General features: G+C 32.0%; 1 protein-coding gene across 1 annotated transcript; it reads left to right on the top strand.

The window, feature by feature from the left end:
* Window positions 1–1,110: 1,110 nt before the first annotated feature.
* Window positions 1,111–9,154, top strand: LOC111052497. Its single transcript, XM_022339194.2, has 3 exons — window positions 1,111–2,006; window positions 4,487–4,708; window positions 7,742–9,154. The coding sequence occupies exons 1-3, from the start codon at window positions 1,946–1,948 to the stop codon at window positions 7,954–7,956; spliced, it is 498 nt and encodes a 165-aa protein (XP_022194886.2). The 5' UTR covers window positions 1,111–1,945; the 3' UTR covers window positions 7,957–9,154.
* Window positions 9,155–18,309: the final 9,155 nt, after the last annotated feature.

Raw genomic sequence — 18,309 nt, 5'->3', positions numbered from 1 at the left:
ATATAACAGGTGGGAGAGAGTTCAATATTTTCCTGCTCATGTGATCAGGACTACCTTGGAAAAAAGACGTACATGATATTGCTTTCAAAATATTATCTGTAACTTATAAGGAAATAAAAATTTTTAAATCTGCTTCGGAAATGTTTTATCATTTATTAACCACAACGTTTCAGCAATCAATATAGTCATTTTCAAGTGGACAATAACTTCTTCAGTTGTTGAACTAAAACCAAAACTCATTCTAAAGGCTATTTTTTATTGATTGTATTAGACTCAATCAGGATCTTCTATATACCAGTATATAAGAGGTTCTGGCTCAATGATAAGATGAAACAATTATCAAGCCACACTTACACCAGAATTGTCAACAAAATGTTGTTCACAAATAGTTTTCTTCGAAAATATTGTCCATTTTTTCTGCAGAAAACAAGTTGAAAGTTGCTGTGCTTTTTGAGAAATTAGCAACACATTTAAAAAAAAAATTAAAATCTCAGTTGACAACTCTAGTTGACAACTCTATATTGTACAATGATATAGAATGTTTAGGCACCGCTCTACATTAGAGGCTATAATTAGAAAAAACTACATAAATTACAATTGTGCAAATAAAAATGCAACTGTAAAATCATTGTGTATTGTATGAGTACAATAGGGCCTGCAATCATGACTTCCAACTAACAAAAATCAGTAGAATTGATGGTGATGTTGTGAAATCTCTCCATAATAAGAAAACAAGGATATTGTCAAATTTAACTAAAAATGTTTAGTGAAATTTGACAATATCCTTGTTTTCTTATTAATAACAAAAATAATTTTCAAGTGGAAATGATTCAGAATATAGAAGCATACTACCTACTAAAGAATTTACTACGAAAGAACACTACTGTGGAATTTGTTCGACAGGAAAACTATACCACAGTTTCCTTTGAACAAATAAAGTAATCTATAGTATTGACAACATCAACATCTTATTCTTTCAATTACTGAGAAATACCACATCTTTTACCATATAATCCAATCCTTGTTGTTTCCTTGATTGAAAAATATTTCATGAAACATGAGCATTGACGATTGTTGATCATTATAAGAAACTATTTTTCTACAAAGCGCCTGAAACAAGTTTATTTTCACAGAATGCAATTATACATATCCTAATAATTTTTGTGAATACCTTACTTGGTATGGTAGCCTACTCCTGCTTTATGGATATGGATAAAACTGTAAGTTCTGTGTGATAAAAAAGTAGTTTCCAGAAAATATCTTAGTTACTCTTTTATAAAATGAATGCTCTAAAATAAATTTGGAGAGAAAAGAGTCTTCTTAAGTCTCTTGATAGAGTTCATTATTGGTTACATTATTAAAGGGATAAACAACAAATGCTGAACCAAATATGTGGTAGTTAATATTTAAGTTAAGCTTATCACAATGTAAGAAAACAAGCCAAAATCAAACTTACCATGAGTTTTTTGATTTTTGTTTTTTCGAAAGTTAGGTCTATTGCAGTAATTTTCTCCACAGCTCAAATTCAAGGAAAATAGAAAAACAAAAACTGTAGTTAGATTATCTTTGAAATGCCAGTATTGTTCAAATGGGAAGCAATAATGTCATTATTTATAAGGAATTCTGACAGATTAAAGTAGAGCTGACTATATAAAAGTGAAAAATATAAGTGAAAATACTAATTTTATCTCTCAAGTAAGACCACAGACGTCTATCAAACTGGCAATATCAATTCAATATAGGAAGTATAGTTGCTATAAGGAATAATGCTGACATTTTGAGGTGAATATTACTGGATTTATTTCCTGGGTGTAACCACAGGAGTGTATTTCCGGGTTCAAGTCAGTAAACTATGATTTTAAAAATAGTCAGTGATAGAGGCGTAGTGTAGTTGGTTTTATTTGAGAGTTTTTGAAATATCTCTGGTTTTATTGGTTCTCAAAGAATGATGATCGTCAACTATTGTGTATTACTGAGCATCTTGCTTCTACCAGAGAAAATTTTGGGTGAGTACAAAGTTTTTTTAGTTATAAATATATATGTTTCTAAAAATAAACTGAATCCAAATAGTTTTTATTTTTCTTAATTAAATAACGAAGCTCCATATTAACATATAGATACTACTGATGGTCTTCATTCTTTATTGATTCATAATATAAGTACATCATCAAAATGATAGAGAGGGAAAAATAAAGTAACCTTGTGCTAGTCCTCTCCCAAATTTAGATAAGGTTACACATGGTCCGAAATTGGTTAAGTCTTGTAGTTGTTCACTTCACAAAATTTTCAGTCCTTCATCATTTTCACAGAGTAGATTTTTAAATTTAGATGCTTCAAAAACAAACATAGAAGAAATATTTCACATTATTATCACTAATTAGGAAATATTCACATATTAAAGCAATCATTTCTCTTTAATTCTTTTTTTTTGAAATAGTATCTATTGATAATACTGAGGTAGTATGTTTTTATTATGAAAAAATTTAAAATGATAGTAATTTGAGTGTCGTAGCCTACAGTTCTTTGAGCTCTAAGATTTTGGTTAAATCTGGTATGATAAAAATCTTTGGTTTTGTGAGTGGTTTTATAGATGAATCAGTTCTAGACAGACACAATGTTTGATTTATTATTCACACTGATTTATTTGTTGTTATCAGTCAATTGAAATAGGCCTGAAACACATAAAAACAGGCCAACATCAGGAATTGAAATTTGGGGAGACTGATTTGAAAAAGACAATTCTATTTTAATTTGAACTGTAGTGAAACTAATTGAACTGTAGTATTAGTAATAACGTAGAGAAAATAAAGCTACATAAGATCAACTCAAAATTCAGAAAACAAATATTCTAGGAACCATTCTACAGATGAGGTTTGTTTTGGCCAATGAATTTGACCATAGCCACCTCTAATTCAAGGCCCCGGCCTACGATATTGCAACGTCGCAGTGTAGGCCTAGAATCTAATACATGATTGGTGGAAAAGATCAGCTGGTATTTTTTAAAATCTTTTTCACCAATCATGTATTAGATTCTAGGCCTACACTCCGACCTAGCAATATCGTAGGCCGGGGCCTTGTATTGGAGGTGGCTATGATTTGACCCTCCTTGATGGTCCTTTTTGACGATAATGATTGGAACAGCATAAAATAACAAACATAGGTAGTGAATTAACGTGCCAACTCAAATGATGTGAAATAGCTAAGTTTTCTCCCTTTTTAATATTTACAATTGATGACCGAATTCATTTTATTTATTCATTAACACTCCCAAGATACAATAACAATACAAAGATTCTAAAGTGAATGAATGCAGTAAATAATATAACAAAAAATGGATCACAGTTTATTGATAATAATTCTGCTGTTATTTAAATATGGTACTTGGTTGCAATAATTTATAATTCAAAACTCATCATCAGCATTTGAAAAAATGCAATTCTTGTCAATATTTATTATTACCGTATTGAATTATATAAAATTATAATTAAGTTTTTGATATCCATTCATAGAAGAGACACACATTCATGCACATCATTAAAACTGTCAGTATAGTAAGCTATACTGTATTATTGAATGAAAAAGACTAAGAAATTGTCAAAAACCACAGATTTATTGATACTTAGAATACTGTATTTCCATTTACTTCAAAACATGAATGTCACTATACAGGAGTGAGTCATGTATGGGAACACTTTAATAAGTTGGATACTGTTGTATATATAATACTGTAACTTTCAGGATAAGTTATCGGTCAAATATACTCTACCTTTTGACGTACAACTGAATTTCAACCCCTCATAAGGGGGTGAAATTCAGTTTTACGTCAAAAGGTAGAGTATTTGACCAGTTAACTTATCCTGAAAGTTACAGTATTATATCTACAACAGTATCCAACTTATTAAAGTGTTCCCATACATGACTCACTCTGTAGATACTGGTTAATAAAATGGCCCTGACAATTGTTTTTTGATTAACAAAATTGAAGTGAATTTAGGGGCTGAAGATAGATGAAAATAATAATTATTCACCTGTTGCATATCCATACTCTTTCTCACTAATCGAATAAAACTTGAATTTCAAAAACACTTATGAAGTGAAAATGCACGTACTATAGTGACGATCCATTAAATAATTTCCATAATAGTTATTTAATGGATAAATTTATTTTTTGCTTTCTGAGTGCTCCAAGAGAACCAAAATGAAATGAGGCTGAAATATGATTTTCAACAAAATCGCTGATATGAGCCTCCCTCACTCTTTTTTGTCTCCCAATCATTTCAAATTCCTTTTCATTAATTTAATCTATCGAAACTTGCCTTGATGTTTTGCTTTGTGTTCAGATTGCTGTCTGTTCCTTTTCACTCTATCAACTCATGCATTGTGCTTAGTCTTCAAGAAAAGGATGCTGAAGGTCCAGGGAATGAATTAAGGGGCTGAAAATAGACAAAAATTAAAAATTTTTTAATGAATAAATACTTTGCTACAGGGGCTTCAAAGGAACCATTAAAATGCTTTTCGTGTGACTCAGCCCAGTCAGCTGATTGCGCTCAAAATGACAAAAGCAAGCTGAAACAATTTGAGACAGTTTGCGATGCTGAGGCGTTTTTTTCGCTGCATAATTCTCTCAACCGCACCAAAACAGAACCTTTTCAACTTCCGTTTGGATTCATGAGCCTCGACAAAGCTTGCATGAAAATCGATTACACAGGTGAGAAGGTTTTGATTCTCCAATTTAATTACATTTCTACAAAATCGTTTATAATTGAAATGATATTGGCAGAGGTAGAACAGGCAAACCCTTCAATATTCCTCTTCCAAATTTAGATTGATATCAGTTTGAAATAAGGTTATTAATTGATCGAGCGTTAGCGAGTTCTCACTTTCCACTTACTGAAGGCCAAAGTCGTTGTCCGTCTGTTTTGTATGTTCTACAATTAATTGATCGAGCGTCAGCGAGTTCTCACTTTTCACTTACTGAAGGCCAAAGTCGTTGTCCGTCTGTTTTGTATGTTCTACAATAACTTTAGAAAGAATTGATCAATCAGCTTGAACTTCTGAACAAGCAATATTCTTCAAACCTTTTTACAGGTCAAATTCGTTGGTCAACAAAATTGACACTGCTTCGTCCTTTTTTAGGCTATAATAAATAACATTGAAAGTGCATAAGAAAAAAAATTGTTGTGATTCACTGAAGGCCAAGTCGTTGTCTGTCTGTTTTGTATGTTCTACAATTGTAACTTTAGAAAGAATTGATCAATCAGCTTAAACTTTTGAACAAGCAATTTTCTTCAAACTTTTTACAGGTCAAATTCGTTGGTCAACAAAATTGACACTGCTTCGTCCTTTTTTAGGCTATAATAAATAACATTGAAAGTGCATAAGAAAAAAAATTGTTGTGATTCACTGAAGGCCAAAGTCGTTGTCTGTCTGTTTTGTATGTTCTACAATTGTAACTTTAGAAAGAATTGATCAATCAGCTTAAACTTTTGAACAAGCAATTTTCTTCAAACCTTTTTACAGGTCGAATTCGTTGGTCAACAAAATTGACACTCCTTCGTCCTTTTTTTAGGATATAATAAATAACATTGAAAGTGCATGAGAAAAAAATTGTTGTGATTTATCATCTAGTCAGCTGAAGAATTCATTGCATGCAATAAGAACAGTTTTTCCATTCATTCATTCATAGTAGCAATTGAGGCTTTTTGGAAGCTGACACATGATGTCAGGTGGTTAATTTACAACATAATTTACAACTTTTACATCAACAATCTGATACGGGCTGAGATATAGCCTAAATGTGCGAGTTTCGCCATTAATTTTCTCCTGGGAATATTATCTCCAGTATAAAAATCATGTATCAGATAACCACCTTATCATTTAAAAAAATGAATTTGGATTCAGATGAGGGACAAAGAAGTTGAAGCGACAGAGTAATTTTTCATTTGAAATAAGATCCCCAATGAAACCTGCTGTCAAATTATTTTTGTAAAAGAAATATTTAGCTGTTTCCATAATTTTCACCAACTCTGTATAATATTAAAAGTTTTAGGTCTCAAAGATTACAATACAACAGTTCTTGAGCGAGTTCTCCAATCCAGGGTGACTCTAGTTAAGTATTTGCAAAAACTCGAGTTGAATAAATTTTTATCAATCACATCATATTTACAAACTTCTGGAGGGAAAAAATAAATAATGGATCATTGAATACAATAAATTGATATATTTTTGTGCTCAACTTCAATAGATGAGCTCTTATTATCAAATGTTTTGTCATTAAAAACAATAATATTTTGGGTTCTTGTGATGTTCTTTGAGGTTTTGCAATGTTGAACCAAATACCCTGGAATAATTCAAATAATAAAAAAGACCTCACAGCAGCTGAATGAATCAATTACTTATTTTCTCAGTAGGCCTATACCTACAATAACTATTTAATTACAAAAACTTGATAGAAATCTACTAGTAAAAACTGTCTTGTCCTCTATTATCCAGTTGTTGGCGTAGCAACATACAATAGCCAACCAATGAGGCATTATTATATTACCTGTTAATATGGGAATCAATTTTGATTTTCGTTTAATGATAGTTATTTTTATCATGCAAAAGAAGAGGGAAAATGTTTTTGAAATTGAAGATTTCTAACCAGTTTATCGCCTAGCGATGAAGAACTATCGACTACATTATTGTATGCAAAACAAGAAGTAGTATTCCACAAGATACATTTAGAAAGGAATCTATGGAATGAATTTTTCAAGTCAATCGTCAAAATAACCTACTAAAATTTTCCAGTTCCTTTTTTTTCTAATGGAGCATTTTTTGAATCTCACTATTGCAATGAAATTTTTAAAAAGATTAGAATATTATTAGAATGGAATGAAAATGATCAAGTATGAGCACTCCTAATAATCACATTTCCTATAAAAAGTTTTCATAAGTTATGTATAATATAATAAAGGATTGAACTGGCTTATACACGTACGGGATGGGAAATTCACGAATGACGCATCACCACGTCTGAACTGATTAACTTGAAATTGTGCATATAGATTCTTTATTTACCGATGATGGTTAAGCTGCGTTTACACCAAAGTTATTAACAAAATAGTAAATAAAAAGACTAAGAAATTGTCAAAAACCACAGATTTATTGATAGTTAGAAAGACCGGTTGGGTTGTTACACCATTGTCAATCTCTGATAAAGTCATACTCTGCGTGTTTATCAGAGATTGACAATGGCCGGTGTAACAACCGAAACCGGTCTTTCTAACTATCAATAAATCTGTATTTTTTGACAATTTCTTAGTCTTTGTATTAATTATGAATAATTACGACAATTTCAACTTCTCAACTACACAAAAAGTATTAACAAAATGTTTATTTATCCGTTCTTATAGATTCTATTAGATTGAACGGAACTTGACAAACACATATGTTCATCATGTGTATGATAAGTTATGTTCAATCTGAAGCTGCGTTTACACCGGAGTTAATACCTAACACAAGTTATTAACAAAAAGTTCAATCTAGTTCAATAGAACAGAGATCAGAGAAATAACCATTTTGTTAATAACTTTGGTGTAAACGCAGCTTTATAGGTCTATTTCCAATTTTTCTAGATTTTATTACAAGTTCTCAGTTTGTCAAGTTCGTAATTGAACCCTTGTGGAGCTCGGATTACCTACTAGTATGTAGGCCTACTATTTTTTGTTAATTTTTCAAAGAGGTTAAAATTGATTTCCAGGTGTGGACGGCAAGAAGAAAGAGGTGATGAGACACTGTTCATTGAAGTTTGACAAATGCCAAGAAGCAATCAAGAATGACATGAAAAACGTCTCCAAGTATTCATGCAAGCAGTGTACAGGAAGCCTGTGTAACAGTTCTCCCTCTCACTTTATCAATTCATCTTCCTTTCTCATGATTGTCATTTCAACAATCACATTGTCCCGTATTCTATAAGTTGTAAAAATAACTCAATTAAATCTGTAACAATAACAAAAATATTTTTTCCAAGTTGTAACGTTGTAACAAGAACATAAATTATTTCTAAATTTCGATTTCAACAATCCCCTTGACTTATATTCTCCAAGTTGTAACAATAATTCAATTATAATTGTATCAATAACATAAATTATTTTTTCTAAGTTGTAACAAGAACATAAATTATTTCTGAATTTCGACTTTAATTGATGAGGTGTATTTTCTATTCCTATTTCCAATTCTTTATTGATTCATACTATAAGTTCATCATAAAAATGATAGGGAAAGAAAAAATAAGGTAACCTTGTGCTATTCCTCTTCAAATTCAGATAAGGTTACACATAGTCCGAAATAGGTTAAGTCTTGTAGTTTTTCACTTCACAAGATTTTCATTCCCTTAATTATTTTCACAAGGTAGATTTTTCAATATTTAGATGCTTCAAAACCAAACATGGAAAAATATCTCACACTATTATCACTAAAATAGGAAATATTACATATTAAAGAAATAGATTTGCAGGACCAAAAACAAACTTAATATTCTAAAAGCATAAACTTAGCTACTTGATATTTCTAAGTTATAACATAAATTATTCCTGAATATCGATTGATTGGGTTTTACTTTATTTCTATTAGGTATTCCAAGTTGTAAAAATAACATGAATTATTTCTGAATTCCAATTGGGTGTAGGCCTATATTATATTCCTCCCGTAACTTATTCAATGTTCATTTTTTTCAAATTACATCAATTGATCAATAATACTTCAAATTATTTGTTGTTTCTCTCCTAACTGGTCCAATACTCACATGCTCATAAACGTCTATATAGGTTACATCAATAATACTAAAAATTATTACTGAGTTTTAATAATTTTTAATTGATATTTTTTTATTTCTCCCATGGTCATCCTATTTTCTTATCATGTAATTCACTTACTATAGAAGGATGTTCAATTTTATCCTTTGATTTTCAATCTTCAACAATTCTTGTAAGCTACATCAATATATACTACTACAATAAATGATACCTAGTTTTGAAACTTTTTTAATTGTTATTCTTGGTTTCTCTCGTAGATCTATTGGACAGAATTCATTCGATGTTCATATTAATATGTACTGTATTTAATTTTCTGTAATTATGGAGTAGATTACTAAAGGAATAAATCTATTGCTATGGAGCTATACAGTTCATTTTATTGAGAAGTTATTTAAATTTCCTTGTGAGCCATACGTGTATAACTATACCGACTATAGCCTACTATAATATAATATAGCCTACTATAACAGGGGAAGTAAAATTATGGATTGCTATAAATTGATACTTTATAAAATACCTAACACTAATACCGCAGGGAACAAAGACATAAAATAACAGAGAACAAATAATTTGTAACAAATTAGTTATTTGTGCAACTAGTGTGCAAAGTGACAGTTTGCTGCACCGAAAGAAACGTTTGCATGAGCCGTAGGCGAGGGCGGAATGATTTCTTGAGTGCAGCAGAGGAACTTTACGCACATACAGTATTCACATTTAATTTTTCCTACAGTTACCATTGTGGTTGATTATGGGTAAAATGATGGCTGCAATCCATCAAATGTTTGTCTGTATGATTTTGTTATAATTAACAACTTTAATTTATATTAAACTTGATAATCCAATTGAAAATTAATGATCGATAATTTATTCAAATTAAAAATTAAATTAATTCAATTAATTTGAAAATTTGAATAATTTTGAGTGAATCTTTATTTCTAAATAATTTTTCAACCAATCAATTTAGGAATGAAAAAAAATATTATTTGAAATAATGAATAATTAATAATATTTGAAATGTCTAATTTAATGAGTTCTCATTTTTATTTATTTGAAAATCAGAAAAAATATAGATAGAACAAATTTGCATTTAAAATACACGCCAACAATGTCAACAGCTGATTGGGATGGCTGCAAGATAATAAGCAAAGTATTAAGAGTATGCAAAGTAATACGTTGCACACTAGTGCGGAAAAGTGATCTTTGCGTTCTGTAATCAGTGCAGGCAGGGGTGCCACAAGGGGGGGGGGCATGGCGCAATTGCGCCATCAACATTTTTGGGGGGGGCATGATTTTTTATATTCTATGTAAACGTTTTGAATCATGGCTAAAAAATCAAGGTATTAAATAGAGATATTGTTCTAATGTAGTTAATTTTAATACTTTTTCCACCTTTACAGTGTTATATTTTACTAAGTGTAACTCAATATAAAGCATAAAAAATACAATTGATATATTTGTATGCAGGAATTTTAGTAATTCCAAGCCTATGAGTTTGAAGGTAAATCTTTGACAAAAATAAATTATAACTTCAACATCCACTATTATTCTGATTCCTTTGCTTAATTAATTTTCAATGGTCCTTTGTTTGAGTTTCCTTGCTGTTGCAACTTAATTTCTTAAAAGCACAATGATAAGTTAAATTGTAATGTACATTCAATCTAATAGTATTTTAATCTCGAAGGCGTTTCATGATGATATTAATGTCTCTGAAATGGGAATGCAATTATAAACAACATCACAAACTCTAGTGAATTTGACAGAGAAAAAAACTTCTCTAGTCAAAAATTTGTGAAAAATATCAAATGAAGCCAATTTCAATCTTTCAAATTTACACCCTATTTACCACACAGTAATCAAGTAATTAGTGTAATGCTTCATTACTTTTTTCTGTTTTGTATAATAGTCCAGTCAAATAGTCGTTTTTCAGGAAAGAGCCCGAAAGAATTTTTCGCGACGGTTCTATATGTATTTTGGGGCGCTGAATTCTAATCTGAAACTGGCTGACACACCAGAGGGCGGCTTCACCCCAAAAATCCCAAAAAAACCCAAAATTTCGGACTTTTTTCAAGTTTCCATTTAATCTTGAGAACTTTTCGAAAAAAAGCATTCTCTAAAATATAAAACATAATAAAATTTTCAATAAATTGAGTGGTCGCGCAGGACTCTACGATTTTTGATTCCGGAGCTAAGAGTTTTCAAAAAAAAGGGGTATTTTTTTAAGGGGTTTCCATAATTATGCAAACCTACCACTTCTACCCTATACAACTAGGATCTTTTTCTAGTAATGATAGAAAGCCACACATCACGTGAATTAACAATATTAATTCTGAACAGAATTCCTTAGGTATTTTTGAATGTAGTAGTGGTGGAAGGGGGAATACACCCAAAAATAAAAAATCATGTCCTACAGCCGTTCATATCAGCACGTCAAGGCGGTTAAAAATCATGTATCATGTCACTAAAATTTGTTAAAAAAATAGGAAATTCCTCCTTTAGTGTATCTCAGCCCATATTTCAATGCTTAGAAAAATGACCGATTTCTATATTCAAAACTGTGTGTCTCGGTAACTCAAAATGATACTGGTCTTGATTTGAGAAAAGAATCTCCTCTTATGGGAGGTGAATGATTTTTGTAAAAATATACTTTTGTTTCAAAAATCAAGAAATTGCGATATTTTTTCATTTTCACAGTCTCGACAGTTTTTCGATATAAACAATAATGCAAGATCAATTTAAGGCAACTCAGCTTATAGAGCATGAAATTTTCTCTCATTTAAGATTAAGACCAATCGCAAGTTTCTATCATGTATTGTACTCATTTTAGAGACCTTTAATAACAGTAAAATCGCAAGAAAAATTAGAAAATAAAGATAATCATTCAATTCGCTGTAACTTTTGAACGGTATTGAAACAGAAGTATAATTTATGGGAGTGAAAAGAGGGAAAATTCATCACAACATCGACTACTTTTTGGATTTTTTATCTGAAGTGATCCACAAGATACGCACCGTTGCATATGCGAGACTGTGAAAATGGGGAAATATCACAAATTTCTCGCACATTTAAAGTTGCGTATCTTTGGAACACTTCAGATAAAAAATCAAGAACTAGTCCTGCGCTATCACTCAATTCATTGAAAATTTAATTATCTTTAATGTTATAATAGAGAATGATTTTTCTCGAAAAACTCAAGGTTCTCGAGATTAAATGGAAAACTTAAAAAAGTCCAAAATTTTGGGGGTGAAGTTGCCCTCTTGCGTGTCAGCAAATTTCAGATTAGAATTCAGCGCCCCAAAATACATATAGAACCATAGAAAAAAATTCTTTCGGGGCTGGTTCCTAAAAAACGACCATTTGACTGGACTATAAGTTGTTATCCTATTATATTAAGCGAGCAATTTCTGTATATCTTTTTATATTTTTCTATTTTTATATCTGGCTATCTGGCTATATGGTTATTTATGTTCAACGGATCTCGGAAACGTTTATATAAAAATTCGATTGCACTAGGTCTCATCCCTGAGAAAACTCCCTGAAGGACATGCAAAGAATAATTCATCCTTGGAAAAATAGATAATGATTTATCGTCTGTCGATAACAGAAGATGCGTGTGCCTGTGTGGGAGATCAGATGTGTAATCAATTAGTTTATCGTATCTCGCGAGAAATCTAGAAATTTTAATTGATTCGATCAAAATACAGTAAGTAATCTGATTTGTTGACATGTATATATCTTAATATTCAAAGTTAATCATTATTTTACAGTCTAAGTGATTAGTGAGTTATTTTGTTATTCTATTTAGTATGTAAACAATCCAAATTAGAAGTTTTATGTTTTCAAATATTTGGACTAAAAATTTCACTTGAATTCAAGTGTATCCTACTTTTTGGAATATTAAATATTCCAACTATAATTTTATAGTGTATAAATCAAAATTCGGGGAAGAAACAGTTTTGGGCTGGGCTGTTAGTCCTTCCCCAATCATTTAAAGAATTGAGTTCTGTTTATCAATGAATAAATAACGAGCAAAGCTCGGTGCCCCGATATTTGGCATTAGAATTTTTTATATATAGAATTTACAAAATGTACTTGTTCAGATGATATCTTTATTCCAAAAACCAAACCATTTAAAGATACATTTTGTTCGACTTGTGTTATTTTTACTCCTGTAATGTTAAAAATAAATACCACCAACAACACAACATTAGTGACAACCTGTTCCAATTTATGATAAATATCGGGGCACCGAGCTCCGCTCTGGAGTACCTACAAAAGCATATAAAAATGATTACGAAAGAAGAAATTATAATAAATATTCATAGTTCATACAGCAAGGTTCTATCTAATCACAGTGGATTGAGATTGATTCCCAGAGGAATGCAAAAATTTCTCTCACAAAAGCATGTTAAATTTTAATCCTGATTAATTTCACCAAACAAATCACAGAAGACCATCTCAAGAAGATAGCTTATCTGATTGGTTCTACTGGAATTAATCAGGATTAAATTTGATGAATTCTTTCAATGTCCTTCAGGGAGTATCCCCAGGGATGAAACCTAGTGCAATCAAATTTTTATATTATAAACCTACTATGTTCTAAATTTCGTGAGAATCGTTAGAGCCGTTTTCGAGATCTGGTGAAATACAAACATAAACATTTATACATCAAAACATCTAAACAGAAATTGCTAGTTTTATAGTATAGGATTTAGAATACCTAAACTTGCCGACATTATATATTGTATGAATAAAATCGTTCCAAATTTGTATGAATGTTTAGGTACCAAAATTGCTATGCAATATTCTTTTGCAATAAAGAATTATCATTATATTACTATTCAACTTTTTATAAGTAACCTTAACATTTAAAAAGCAAAGCTCCCTTACTTATCTTTCAATATCCTATTAAAAATATTGTCATGTAGTTTTTCCTGATGTAATGTAGTACTTTCTAGTCCTCCCGAACAAGAACGGGTGCATTGCTAGTCTCAAAAATGATATCAAAAAGATACTTTATTTCTATTTTAAAAGAGATAAGAAACGATGGTATATATTTTTACAATCGTATGAAAACAGAAAGAACTCCTCACAAGACCAAATGTAAAAAATGTCATTTAGAAGATTAGAATGTAAGATGTGAATTTTATTGTCATACACTGACTAATGTTGAAAACGGGTTGGGAATTGGAGTACTTTGGGGGGGGCATTACACTTGGATTGGGGGGGGCTTGCGCCATTGCCCTTGGGGGGGCTGGGCACCCCTGTGCAGGAATGGTCACTTCTCAAGGTAACTGTAGGAAATAGCTATTTATGTATTAAGAGCGTAATGCGCGACTTTATCATCGCTCGCGCAAAACAGTTATCACGCGACATGAAGCTGAGCGTGATAATTTTGCAAGAGCGATAAAGAATCATTATGCGCAAATTACCGTACATACAACATTTTTTCTACAACTGCCCAAACCTGTTAAATTACTTATATCGGCGGAGTTACAATTACCGACTTTTTAGGTTAAGATCTGACTTTTTGGCGAGCTGCTTACAATCAGCTGATTAGTGAGCGTAAAGAAACTCTTGCATGCATGAATGATAAGCGAGCATAAAGTAAATCTACTGCGCATGCGCGGATGGTTAGCGAGCGAAAAAGTAGATTCTTCTCAGAAATAAGCTGTTTTATGAGGAGAATTATTGAGTATGTAAATTCTTTCTTTACACGCAGTTGTAGAAAAAATAAATTATTTATTCTTTCTTTTCTTTGAGCTAATACTTGATAATATATTGGATACCTTATAAAATATCAGACCTATCAATAGCAAGTGAGGCACTTCTAAATTTAAATTTGTCAAATGTAGCATTAAATCCTGACTGTTGTAGAGTATCCCTTATGAATCACCATGAATTGATATAATAATATTATCGAGTGACCTGGCTGGCAGGTGTGGTGTCAGAGTTCTCAGGTCGCAACTGATCAATTTCTGGGCCTCTGACATGACCTTTATGAATTCATAATATTTCTGGCAGTACAAATATCAAAAATCGAATCAAAATCCATTTATTGCCAAAGACAAATTACAATATTTGTATAGACCACGTCATGAGAAAACTACATAAATCATTACATGAGTATAATCAGGCCTACAAACAATTCTACAACTTTTTTCACAAAAGTTTCCAACCTTAGAACTGTGAAATAGAACGTTTTCCGGGTCGTAGGACTTGAAACGTACAACTAGTGGTTACCGGTTTGATATTGGTGGTTAGAGAGAGAGAGAGACGTAGTATATTTAGAGAGGTTAGAGTGAGACAGAGTGAGGCCCAAAGGCGGTTCAGTGGTCTCACGATTCATTTTAAACCGTCAACATTACTTATCTATAACATTAATGCTTCCCATTCTAATAATGCTGACATAGGATCTTACCATATAGATTTGGCTTGAAACTGGAGCTTGAAAAGTCATTTGCGGGAAATTACTTCATGCTTCCTTCCCCTCCTCACCCCTTATCTTTATCTCTATCCCTCTTTCTCTTTCAGTTCCAACATTCTCTTTCTCCCTCCTTTCCTTTTTTCATCACCGTTATCATTATTCTTTGCTCTTTATTCATACATCATCGAAATGATAGGGAGAGGAAAAATAAGGTAACCTTGTGCTAATCCTCTCCCAAATTATCTTTATCTTTACTCCCTATTTTCCTTCCAGTCTCTTATCATCACCGTTATTTTGTTTCCCTATAATATATTATATTTAAATAGAAATACTAAGATATTGTCTAGAACCACAGATTTATTGATACTTAGAAAGACCGGTTTCGGTTGTTACACCATTGTCAATCTCTGATAAACTCTCTGAATAGAGAAGAGAGAAGAACAGAGATTGACAAGTCTTTCTAAGTATCAATAAATCTGTGGTTTTTGACAATTTCTTAGTATTTTAATTTGAATATAATATATTATAAGGAAACGAAGATAACGGTGATAATAAGAGACTGGGAGGAAAATAGGGAATGAAGATAAAGATAATTTGGAAGAGAATTAGCACAAGGTTACCTTATTTTTCCTCTCTCTATCATTTCGATGATGTACTTATTGTATGAATAAAGAATAAAGGAGAGTATGAGTTTATCAGAGATTGACAAATTGGCCGGTGTAACAACCGAAACCGGTCTTTCTAACTATCAATAAAATCTGTGGTTGTAATAGTGTGATATTGAGAGGGTATTATTGTAGTTGTTTTTGTGTATCTTATTTTATTTTTCAGGTTTTTGAACTGGAATGAACTTTGATTTTACTGTTTGTTGAACCCTGCGTTTTTAGTGTGAGAATCGACTCTGTCTTGTTTGAATTTGCTAACTTGTTGCTCAGTTGTCAAAATTGAAGCGATTTTCGTGCATTTTTCAAATGCAGTTTCAATTTCTTGTCGAAAAAGCTACTGTATTTGGGAATTGTACGACCATTGACCTTTTGCAGCTTTGGCTTTTCCACTGGAAGTTATGCTCAACGCTCGTGGAGGGGGAATAATTTTAAGTGAAAGGGCCACAGTTCGAATTGAGACGTGAACGGAAAACATGAAACGGTTGCGAGCCTCGGTCCTCTGATTGGGTCCATTTCCCATTCAGAGGGACAAATTGTTAAGTTTCCAGCTATCAGTAATTTTTATCTAGATGAATAGGGAACCAAATTTTATATAGTTAGTAGGAGTAGAATCAGAAAATTATTTGTGCGTGTGAGTTCAAGTGTAGTGAGTTTTATTAAAGCGTATGGGAGTGTTTCTGAAGAGTTCAAGTTTGAATATTGTTAAAAATGGTGAGTGCCGAACTACTATTGTTTTTCTTCTTAAGCTCAAAATTTAATTTCATAGAATGACCGAGGCCCAAATTTAAATGCAGCAAGTTAGCAGGTTCCCAAAATGTGTAGATTGGTATTGAATATATATATTTTTTTGTGAATCAATTGCTGAATCACGTTGTTCTGTTTGAAAATTCGACATGTTACCTGATTCTTATTAATTCGTTCTATTTACTTAGAGTTCAATAAACCTGCAGTTAAATTCTATTAGTATTTTTCATTGAAGTTCCTGGCTCGTAGTTGCTAGTTGCTATAATAGGTGACAATTAGATAATGATGATAATCTGTGCATTTGAATGAACGAATCCACTAAAAGCTCCCAACCAATCAAGGATTCAACAAGAGATTTGATAGCATAATTCTGGTAAATATTATAGAAGAGAAGAAAAACCCCCCTCCGTTTACATGGTTTTTGACATTTTCTTAATAATTCTATTTAATATGAATAATTACCACAATATCAACTTCTCAACTACACAAAACATATATTATATTCTCTGTTTTCCTCCATATATAGTTATCACTTCCTTCTCATTTGTTCACAATAATTATCCATCTATTCTTTTCCTTGTTGCACCTCTGAAGATTTTTGACTGATTTATGAATCCCAAATTATAATAATAATACTGACGGTGATGCCCACATGACCTCTTAGGCTTGTGCGTGGGTAATGAGTGAGAGGGATGATAATGAGAGATGACGACTACTCTTTAGGTAGTCAGGACCGACGACTTACCGTCTCCTTCGAAAGACGGGGTGGCCGTATCTATGTGATTGTGGTCACAAAACTTTCTTTCTCTCATCCTCTCTCCCACTCTCTCTATCTCAACCTCTCCTTCTCACAGACGCTATACCAATAATTCTTTCTCTCCTTCTCTCACCCTCTTTCTCACTACCTCGCTTTGAAGTTGAAATAGTTGAAATATTGAATATTCTTTCCGAAGAATGGACATTGATAAGTCCAAAGCTCCGCAATTTATGTAGATGCATAACAATATCATCTATAGTTATCACAAATTGCTTTTTCATATCATATAGACTACAGTTCAATAATAATTTTCTTAGTCTATATTATGTGAATTCATCTATAATTTTGCTGTATTGTAAGCTATTGTATATAAGTGTATAAGCCAGTATAATATTGTTGTAATCTACATGAATAAAGTACTCAATCAATCAATCAATCAATCGCTTACCCTTTCTCACTCACTCTCTTGCTTCCACTTTCTATCTTCCAACTTATCTGATTGTTCTCTTGCTTGTTCTTTCTCTCTCTCCCTTTCTCCCTGTCTCTCACTTACTCTCTCTCTCACCAATTCCTCTCCCATTCTTGCTTCCTTCGAATTTCCCTCTTCCACTTTCCATTTCTAACTTAACTGGATTTCTCTTCCTCGTTCTTCCTTCCTCTCTTTCGCTCCATCTCCCTCCCTCTCTCTCTCTCTCTCTCTCTCTCTCACCAATTTCTCTCCCATTCTTGCTTCCTTCCAATTTCCCTCTTCCACTTTCCATTTCTAACTTATCTGGATTTCTCTTCCTAGTTCTTCCTTCCCCACACTCTCTCTGTCTCTCTCTCTGTCTATGTCTGTCTCTATCTCTCTCTCTCTCTCTCACTTATCCTGCGCTCTCTTATCGATAACGCACCATTAGTAATGAGAGCAGAACTCAGTCAGTG

Source organism: Nilaparvata lugens, chromosome 8 (genome assembly GCF_014356525.2).
Source record: "Nilaparvata lugens isolate BPH chromosome 8, ASM1435652v1, whole genome shotgun sequence".
NCBI lineage: Eukaryota > Metazoa > Arthropoda > Insecta > Hemiptera > Delphacidae > Nilaparvata > Nilaparvata lugens.
The sequence above is the reverse complement of the archived record's forward strand: the minus strand, read 5'-3'. Positions and strand labels throughout refer to the sequence as shown.